Source organism: Bos mutus, chromosome X (assembly GCF_027580195.1).
Source record: "Bos mutus isolate GX-2022 chromosome X, NWIPB_WYAK_1.1, whole genome shotgun sequence".
Classification (NCBI taxonomy): Eukaryota; Metazoa; Chordata; class Mammalia; order Artiodactyla; family Bovidae; genus Bos; species Bos mutus.
This window is the reverse complement of record NC_091646.1, coordinates 406,914-417,234: the sequence shown is the minus strand read 5'-3', so window position 1 is coordinate 417,234 and position 10,321 is coordinate 406,914. Positions and strand designations below refer to the sequence as shown.

General features: G+C 40.9%; 1 protein-coding gene across 2 annotated transcripts; it reads left to right on the top strand.

Annotated features, from left to right (window-relative positions):
* Positions 1–5,472: 5,472 nt before the first annotated feature.
* C1GALT1C1 (C1GALT1 specific chaperone 1) lies at positions 5,473–9,591 on the top strand. Of its 2 annotated transcripts, XM_014476926.2 has the most exons (3): positions 5,474–5,703; positions 6,338–6,458; positions 7,867–9,591. In XM_014476926.2, the coding sequence occupies exon 3, from the start codon at positions 7,872–7,874 to the stop codon at positions 8,826–8,828; it is 957 nt and encodes a 318-aa protein (XP_014332412.1). In that variant the 5' UTR covers positions 5,474–5,703; positions 6,338–6,458; positions 7,867–7,871; the 3' UTR covers positions 8,829–9,591. The 2 variants fall into 2 exon arrangements, with proteins under 2 accessions (XP_005891585.1, XP_014332412.1); XM_005891523.2 differs by lacking the exon at positions 6,338–6,458 and having other exon boundaries at positions 5,473–5,703.
* The last annotated feature ends 730 nt before the right edge of the window (positions 9,592–10,321 follow it).

Below are 10,321 nucleotides of genomic sequence, written 5' to 3'. Positions count from 1 at the left end.
AAGACCTAAATGTAAGATCAGAAGCTATAAAACTCTTAGAGGAAAACATAGGCAGAACACTCGATGACATAAATCAAAGCAAGATCCTCTATGACCCACCTCTTAGAATAACGGAAATAAAAACAAAAGTAAACAAGTGGGACCTGATTAAACTTAAAAGCTTTTCCACAGCAAAGGAAACTATAAGCAAGGTGAAAAGACAACCCTCAGAATGGGAGAAATTAGCAAATGAAACAACTGACAAGGGATTGATTTCCAAAATATACAAGCAGCTCATAGAACTCAATACCAGAAAAACAAACAACCCAATCAAAAAGTGGGAAAAAGACCTAAATAGACATTTATCTAAAGAAGACATATAGATGGCTAACAAACATATGAAAAGATGCTCAACATTGCTCATTATTAGAGAAATGCAAATCAAAACTACAATGAGATATCACTTCACACCAGTCAGAATGGCCATCATCAAAAAGTCTACAAACAATAAATGCTGGAGAGGGTGTGGAGAAAAGGGACCCCTCTTGCACTGTTGGTGGGAATGTAAATTGATACAGCCACTATGGAAGACGGTATGGAGATTCCTTAAAAAACTGGGAATAAAACCACCATATGACCCAACAATCCCACTCCTAGGCATAAACCCTGAGGAAACCAAAATTGAAAATGACACATGTGTATCCCATTGTTCATTGCAGCACTATTCACAACAGCTAGAACTTGGAAGCAACCTAGATGTCCGTCGGCAGACAAATGGATAAGAAAGCTGTGGTACATATACACGATGGAATATTACTCAGCTACTAAAAAGAATGTATTTGAATCAGTTCTAATGAGGTGGGTGAAACTTAAGCCTATTATACAGAGTGAAGTAAGTCATAAAGAAAAACACCAATACAGTAAATTAACGCATATATATGGAATTTAGAAAGATGGTAACGATGACCCTATACGCAAGACAGCAAAAGAGACACAGATATAAAGAACAGTCTTTTGGACTCTATGGGAGAAGGCAAGAGTGGGATGATTTGAGAGAATAGTATTTAAACATGTACATAATCATATGTGAAATAGATCACCAGTCCATGTTCGATGTATGAGACAGGGTGCTCAGGGCTGGTGCACTGGGATGACCCTGAGAGATGGGATGGGGAGGGAGGTGGGAGGGAGGGTCAGGATGGGGAACACATGTACACCCATGGCTGATTCATGTGAATGTATGGCAAAACCACCACAATATTGTAAAGTAATTAGCCTCTAATTAAAATAAAAATTAAAAAAAAAAGAAGTTGTGGTACATACACACAATGGAATATTAGTCAGTCATAAAAAGGAATGCATTTGAGTCAGTTCTAATGAGGTGGATGAACCTAGAACCTATTAAACAGAGTGAAGTAAGTCAGAAAAAGAAAAATAAATATCATATTCTAACGCATATATACAGAATCTATAAAAATGGTACTGAAGAATTTATTTACAGGGCAGCAAGTCGTGTCCGACTCTTTGCGACCCCATGAATTGCAGCATACCAGGCCTCCCTGTCCATCACCAACTCCCGGAGTTCACCCAAACTCATGTGCATCGAGTCGGTGATGCCATCCACCCATCTCATCCTCTGTCGGCCCCTTCTCCTCCTGCCCCCAATCCCTCCCATCATCAGAGTCTTTTCCAATGAATCAACTCTTCCCATCAGGTGGCCAAAGTATTGGAGTTTCAGCTTTAGCATCATTCCTTCCAAAGAACACCCAGGACTGATGACTGAACTGAACTGAATGGAGAAATAGACATACAGAATAGACTTATGGACATGGGGAGACGGGAGGAGAGGGTGAAATGCGTGTAAAGAGTAACATGGAAACTTACATTATTATATGTAAAATAGACAGCCAACAGGAATTTGCTGTATGGCTCAGGAAACTCAAAACAGGTGTTCTGGATCAACCTAGAGGGGTGGGATGGGGAGAGAGATGGGAGGGAGGTTCAGAACAGAGGGGATATATGTATACCTATGGCTGATTCATGCTGATGTTTGAGAGAAAACAACAAAATTCTGTAAAGCAATTATCCTTCAATAAAAAAATAAATAAACTTAAAAAAAAAACCTCTGGTTACTTAGCTCCAAAAAAGAATTAAAACTTAAATGAGATTGCAAGCATGAATATGCCTGAAAACACAAATGAGATTCATTTATGGACCAACTATACTCAAATGGAAACAATAATGAATTTGCTCAGACAGGGAATTTATTAAAGATGAACATCTGTGAAATTCTAGGCAGCAGAGGTTACATATATTACAGGTATTAATTTTGGTAAACACAGAAGACACCTTTAACCCTCCAAAAAGATGTTATGCAGAGAACAATCCACCTTAGATTTTCTTCAGTATTTACTATTCCAGTGAACTGTTGTGGAAAATCATGTTAATTTCCCAAAGGCTTTTGGACAGATTTCAAAAATTTGAATGTTCAAATGCAAGTGATTGCCAATTACTAAAAATTAATGACTTCTCATGCTGAATAATGCATGCACTTAGCAGGAGGACTTTAACAATAACGCAGTGTTGTCAGTTTTGAATGCAGTCTTGCCTTACCTCCTGGGCACATGAAGGCAACCAAATTTAAAAGCAACCCCCTCCACCCTGACAAGGTGCAGGTTAGTGTGTTTAGTGAAGTCTTTAGTGCAGGAGAGATAAGCTGTTTATTTTATGCTCAATATTACACTATATGGATGCACTTTAATTAGTTCAACCATTGATAGATATTTCCCACTATTACAAACAACAATGCTTTTGACCATATACATTTAGCCTTACATTCTGATGCTTTAATTTCTAGGGGAGAGATTACAAGAAGTGGGTTAGCTGGGCCAAAGAATATTTATAAATATTCTTAATTTTAGCAGAAACTACTTGCATGTAATTTTTCAATTAGGACTACAATGAGGAATGATGTTTTAAAAATAAAATCACCTAACTACAAGTCAACCATCTCACTAATTTCACTTCAAATGCTAAGTATCCTTAAACACTGCTTTAAGTAGAGAACTGGGTTCTTAATCTCTCATTGGCAGTGCTTTTGATGTTGAAAATTCTGTGGTTTATTGTTTCAGAGCATCCTGTATCAGTATTTTCAGTTTGGTATTCCCTCCTATACTAGAAAGAAGCAGTGGTTTAAATTGACTCTGTGCCACTGTCTCTGAATTCTGAGTGCCACTTTTATCTGTCTTTCCTTGGTCCCTTTTTGCAAGGAGAGCTTGATTGTCTGCACTCTGAAAGTATTTTTATTGGTATCTTTCCCTCATTCTTTTTCTCCTTCTAATCTTAAAGATCCCTTTATTTGCTGTTCTTCAAATTCAAAAATAACAAATGCTTGTTATGACCAGTGAAACAATGCAAAGAATGCAATTGAAGAATGTATAAAGACAAGGCTAATCATTCACACCTCGACCTCCTGATGTGATCAATATTAACAGGCTGCTGAGGAGCCTTCCACAACTCCCTTTGCTCATTACCAACAGATCAAACATATGTGCACATATATAAAACGGTTTCTTTTCTGCAAAGCATAATCACACCATACACATTATTCTGCAACTTGTTTCACTTAACTAAGTGTGTGTGTGTGTGTGTGTGTGTGTGTGTGTGTGTGTGTGTATAGATATAGGTCATCGCTGGTGGCTCAGTGGGTAAAGAGTCTGCCTGCAATGCGGGAGACCTAGGTTCAATCCCTGGGTTGGCAAGATCCCCTGAAGAAAGAAATGGCAACCCACTCCAATATTCTTGCCTGAGAATTCCATGGACAGAGGAGCCTGGTGGGCTACAGTCCATGGGGTTGCAGAGTCGGACATACACACACCTCACACACACATACACGAGGTGGTTGTGGTTTAGTCAGTACACATGTATTAATATATATGTGACAATAGACAATGTATGTCATTTAACAAAATATAGTGGAAATACTCTGCCGTCTTAAGCTCTTTCCCAGTTCTAAAATTTATTTTTGTATTCCTCTGGAGAACGTACCACCATGTATTTGTAATGGATTATTTAATATCTTTATTCCCAGCTACACTGAGAGTTCCTTAAAGGCAGGGGGCTAATTTTGTTCACCACTGTATCTCCAGAATTTAGGGTAGTGCTGCCAGGAGAGTTCGGAGAAGGCAATGGCACCCCACTCCAGTACTCTTGCTTGGGAAATCCCATGGACGGAGGAGCCTGTTAGGCTGCAGTCCATGGGGTCACTAAGAGTCGGACATGACTGAGCGACTTCACTTTCACTTTTCACTTTCATGCATTGGAGAAGGAAATGGCAACACACTCCAGTGTTCTGGCGTGGAGAATCCCAGGGACGGGGGAGCCTGGTGGGCTGCCGTCTATGGGGTCACACAGAGTCGGACATGACTGAAGTGACTTAGCATAGCCAGGACAGTGAGTGCCTAAAATCTATTTGTTCATTGTTTCAGTGCTTCCTGAAACTTTCAGTCCACTTAAACTGGGTCACTGCCAATACTCAAATATACGTGTCTTTAGGAACTCAGGGCTGGGTAAATCACCACTTAAAGTTATTTGGATGGAACCTGGTGACAGTACATTTTAAAAATGTGTAAGATTTTGTGCTTTTTAGCAAAAACCCCTTTATGTCACAAAAATGAATTTTAAGACAGCTCGCATGTTTAGCAGAAAGCGAGCTCTACACTTGTAATTAGACCTGAGTTCTAGTTCCTCTTCTGCAGTTAATTACTCTGTGATCTTTAGAAAGTTCCTTACCCTTCCTTTCCGGTCCTGATTCCTCATCTGTTGTTCTAACATTCATTAATTCCACAAATATATACTGTCCACGGCGTGCTGATAACTAAGGCTAGTGATACAGGGGTGAGTAGCATAACAGCTAATAGCTAGGGAATGCTTACTCTAGGCTTGGTCTTTTGCTAATAAGAGTCAAAGGCACTATCTCATTTAATCTTCTATGAGATAGCACTACCGTGATACTTTCTGTACTTTACAGAGGGGGAAAGTGAGGCATAGCGAGGTGAAGTAACGTCCCCAGCATACCAAATGACGCGGTGAAGACAGCACTGAACTCTGGACAGTGGGGCTTCAGATACCGTTCCAATAACCTTAGCGACTCCTTGCCCTCATAATTTGGTGACTGTTTCAGTGGTCTGCATTTAACCTCAGCCCAGGGGTACTGGATGGAGCACCCTCTTGGTGCAACGTCTCAAGGGTTCGTCAGAGAAACCAATGAGAGACCTGACACTCGGATGGAACGCTCTACTCCGCTCTCGCAGTTTCCACGCCCGGAAGGTGAGGCGGTGGGAGGTGTTGACGGGTCGTACGTGCACACGCACGCCTCTCTCGGCGTCCCCTTTGGTATGGGCCAGCGTGCGGGTCACGCCAGCCCGACGTGCTTCTCGGAACTCGGCAGGGGGCGGGGAGAAAAGGCGCGCTGCGTGCGCGCCGGCCCCTCCGACGTCGGTGCGGCGGGAGGCTCCGCCCGACCGAGGGCCTCTTTGCCCCGCCCCCTTCCCGCGCCGTCGTGGCGGCCACTTCCTGGCCCTCCCCAGCTTTTGCGAAACCAACGAGAGGACACCGCCTGCATCTAGAGCAGCCCAACCAGGAACGTAACCGAGTGGCGCGCGAACGTGAGAGGAAAGCTGTGCGCGGCTGCGCTTTCCCGCCCCTGAACCGTTCTAGACGCGGGTGAGTGCTGGGGCTTCGGCCCGCACCTGGAGCTGCCCGCGGAGCAGCTCCCGGAACGACCCCGCCCCTCTCCAGGGTAGGCCTCGGCCCTGGCTCACTCCCAGCATGCTCTACGCGAGGTGCCCAGGCAGGTCCAGTGGGAGGAACAGTGAGGGGGAGAGATTGAGCGCCAGCTTCCTAGAAGCGCTCCCTCTGCCCCTCCTTGGGGTCTTGGGTTGACCGTGTTCTCCCCCTCACTTACGTTCTCCATTTCATCCTCCTCCCTTTTCCATACTCCGCCCCAACCACCTTCATCTAAAGAGACTCGTATGGAAAACCACTCTGGTAGTTTCTGCCTTGTTTGTGCCCGTGTGCAGTTTTAAGTTTCCCTCCCCTCTGCACCAAATATCCTATCATGCGCATCACATATCATGTGCTACTCCTTAGGAAAATTCGTGCAAATGACTTACAAGTAGTATCCCCATCAGGAAGAATCCTGACATCCATATGCCATTATCAAGCTAAGAAACACTACTGAATTATCATATATTGACCAGGAATAATATGAAATGCCAAAGACCTATGTAAAAGAATTCATTTTGCAGTGCATCTGACAATTCTGCTTGTTTCCTGTCAATTCTCTTTTCCTTATTAGAGCTGTGTTTGTTGACCGAGTTCTGTGAGTGACAGAAAAACTGTCCTGCCTCTTTCCCCACTCCCCCACCCCTGCTTGAGAATTACGTCTGTCAAGCTATTCCACACCTGGTCCTTCAAAGGTAATGGAAGTCAAAGTCCATTTCCTCTAAAACCGAGGGATGGTGTCCTTGAGGCAGTATGGTGGTGTTAGATGCAAGATCTGTTAAATTATGATTAACAGATCTTACATGTTTCTTCATTTATAGGAAAACAGGGTTATTCAGTAACTTGTTTATTATCAATAATATGGATAGAAGCACTGTTGAGGTCATTATTCTGTACCAGAAAAAACATTAAACTGATGTCAGGATATCTGATTTCTAGTTCATTTCTACTACTGACTGTGACTTTGGGTCAGTTACCTAACCTCTGTGGACCCTCTATTTCCCTATTTGTAAAAAGAGAAAAGCGACATTAAGTATCTTCTAAGGCCACTTTCAACTTTAAGAAACAAAGGGAAAAAATCTAAGTAGCTCAGAACATTCCTTGTGGAGATGGAAAGGAGATTGGGAAATTTTCAACAGTTGTATTTAATGTTGACTTTTCTTTTAATTTCTAATTGAAATCAAAGTGTAGACTTTTTACTTCCCCAAAGAATAAACAGATGCCTTTGGAGGAAATAAAAATGTTCATTAATGGTCCCCAGATATGCCTTATATTGACTCAGTTCTCATCCAAATAATTTAACTCTTTTCATTATGGGATTTTATTACATCAGTTAGTTGAGATACTGTGTTGAAAGTCATTTAGTCTTAGGAACAAGAGGGTAAATATTAACAAATATGGTATCAATTCCAAGAAATTTGCTTTAGATGTACTCAAAACATCTGGTAGCAGCCATCGGTTAAATAAAGCTTTAGATTGAGAACAAAAGCCAGCACAGATACCAGTGATGATATAGCAACTGTAAGTGGTTTTATTTGTTCAGTTTAATCACCGACTCAATGGACGTGAATTTGAGTGAACTCCGGGAGTTGGTGATGGCCTGGCGTGCTGCGATTCATGAGGTCGCAAAGAGTCGGACACGACTGAGCGACTGAACTGAACTGAACTGAAGATTTTCTTGTAAAAGTCCATTTATAGCTGCAGAGGTATTTAAATAATATAATGCAAGCTTGTGAAACAAAATTCCTTTCAAGAGAATGATGGACAGACTACCTCTGTAACATTGGTTTCTGGAGTCTGTACTTTTAATTCAGTACTTAGTTAATTAAATCCCCATAGATGAAGTGCAGAAATAGCCTCCCAGAAAATTCTACGGCTGCGAGGTATTTCTGCAAAGTTCCAGTTTATACCGAGCAGTAAGATACCATTGGAAGCAAAAAATTCTTAAGATTCTCTTGTACTATTTGCAACTGATTCCATGTCAAACCTGGGAGCCTTTTTTTCCTTAACATTAAGAGCCAAATGTAAGTATAGGGGAACTATCAAATCATTAGACTAATCCTTTTCTATTAAGTATCCTAAAGTTCTTTTTCTTCTTTATAGGAAAAATGCTTTCTGAAAGCAGTTCATTTTTGAAGGGTGTAATGCTTGGAAGCATTTTCTGTGCCTTGATCACTATGCTAGGACACATTAGGATTGGTCATGGAAGTAGAATGCACCACCATGAGCATCATCATCTCCAAGCTCCCAATAAAGAAGACATCTTGAAAATTTCAGAGGATGAACGCATGGAACTCAGTAAGAGCTTTCGGGTATACTGTATCCTCCTTGTCAGACCCAAAGATGTGAGCCTCTGGGCTGCAGTGAAAGAAACTTGGACCAATCACTGTGACAAAGTAGACTTCTTCAGTTCTGAAAATGTTAAAGTGTTTGAGTCAATTAACATGGAAACAAATGACATGTGGTTAATGATGAGAAAAGCTTACAAATACGCCTTTGATAAATATAGAGACCAATACAACTGGTTCTTCCTTGCACGCCCCACTACGTTTGCTATTATTGAAAACTTAAAGTACTTTTTGTTAAAAAAGGATCCATCACAACCTTTCTATCTAGGTCACACTGTAAAATCTGGAGATCTGGAGTATGTGAGTATGGAAGGAGGAATTGTCTTAAGTATAGAATCAATGAAGAGACTTAACAGCCTTCTCAGTATTCCTGAGAAGTGTCCTGAACAGGGAGGGATGATTTGGAAGATATCTGAAGATAAGCAGCTTGCTGTCTGCCTGAAATATGCTGGAGTGTTTGCAGAAAATGCAGAAGATTCTGAAGGAAAAGATATATTTAACACCAAATCTGTTGGGCTTTTTATTAAAGAGGCAATGACTAATCACCCAAACCAGGTAGTAGAAGGATGTTGTTCAGATATGGCTGTTACTTTTAATGGACTGACACCTAATCAGATGCATGTAATGATGTATGGGGTATACCGTCTTAGGGCATTTGGGCATGTTTTCAATGATGCATTGGTTTTCCTACCTCCAAATGGTTCTGACAATGACTGAGAAGTGAAACAAGAGCATGTATATGATCACCGTACAGGACGTGTATTGTTGTTATTTGTAGTAACAACTGCATATATATCCAACACAGCAGTATGTTTCTTTTTTTGTTTTCTTTTTCAATTTGGTGGCACTGATGAATTCCCACATTGAAGTTTAGTAGTACATTTTTAAATAGGGTGGATTTTTTTTTCTTAAAAAATATGATAATTTCAACTGTGTTGGAAAGAAATGTCCTAAGAATAATAATTTTACAAATAAAGGATATATTTATAAGTAATATATGTGATAAATTCTAAATTATGAACATTAAATCTGTGGCACATTTTTTTGCTGATTGGTTAAAAATTTAACATGTCTTTTTAGCTTGCTAAGATATGCAAATGAAATCTCTAATTTCGAATCTGTGATTAAAGTAAAACTTTTAGCTATGTGTTTCTGTTACTTCTAATGTTGGTTTATGTTCTAAGCCCTCATAAGTGCCAATGGATTTGCTTTCTCAGAATACACAACCAAGCAACCAAAAGAATGTTCCCAACCCCTGTTAAAGTGAAAGTTGAAATCTGTCCATGAAAGTGAAGATTACTTACAAAGGTTAATAATTTTCCTGGGAGCTAGTTTATTCCTCGGCATATACAATTTCTCTATGCATATATTGAAATTGGAGTGGTGACCGTAAAGAATGTAATGTCATTTAACTTCATTGTTTCCCAGTTAATCAAGCTCTCAGCTATGGCTTGAATAAAAATATACCAGTTGAGATTGATTTACTCCTGCAGAGCAAGTGAGTTCTGTGGAAATCTCCTTTGTTGTTGTTTAATCGCTAAGTTGTGACCAACTGTTCTGAGACCTCATGGACTGTAGCCCACTAAGCTCCTCTGTCTGTGGGAGTTCCCAGGCAAGAATACTGGAATGGGTTGCCATTTTCTTCAGGGGATCTTCCAACCCAGGGATCAAACCCAAGTTTCCTGCATTACAGGCGAATTCTTTACTGCTGAGCCACCAGGGAAGCCCCTTTGTGCTTAGTCTCAGTCGTGTCCAACTCTTTGCGACCCCATGGACTGTAGCCCACCAGGCTCCTCTGTCCATGGAATTCTCCAGGCAAGAATACTGGAGTGGGTTGCCATGCCCTTCTCCAGGGAAGCCCCTTTAAATCTCATTTAAAGAACTCCTTTTGGTAGTCTGGCAGTTTCATTTACCTGGGTTGAATCTGCCCTGGTTTTTGTTTACCTGTTCAAATTTTGAGATTTTTTTTTTTGCATGTTCTTGATTGTATCATATGTTGATTGCACCTGTTTGGTGTGGAGGCCTTAACCTCACCATTCACCTCGGATTACTATGCCATTTGCCTGATTTCAGTGGCTACCTAGAAGCCTTAAGGATGGTAGATACAATAACTTCTGTCTTCATAAATTTGTGAAATACTTGGAGCTGATTTGCCCTCTTATTAGGCCTGCACATGCCATATAAGTCAGATCCATAAGCCTCCACAGGGT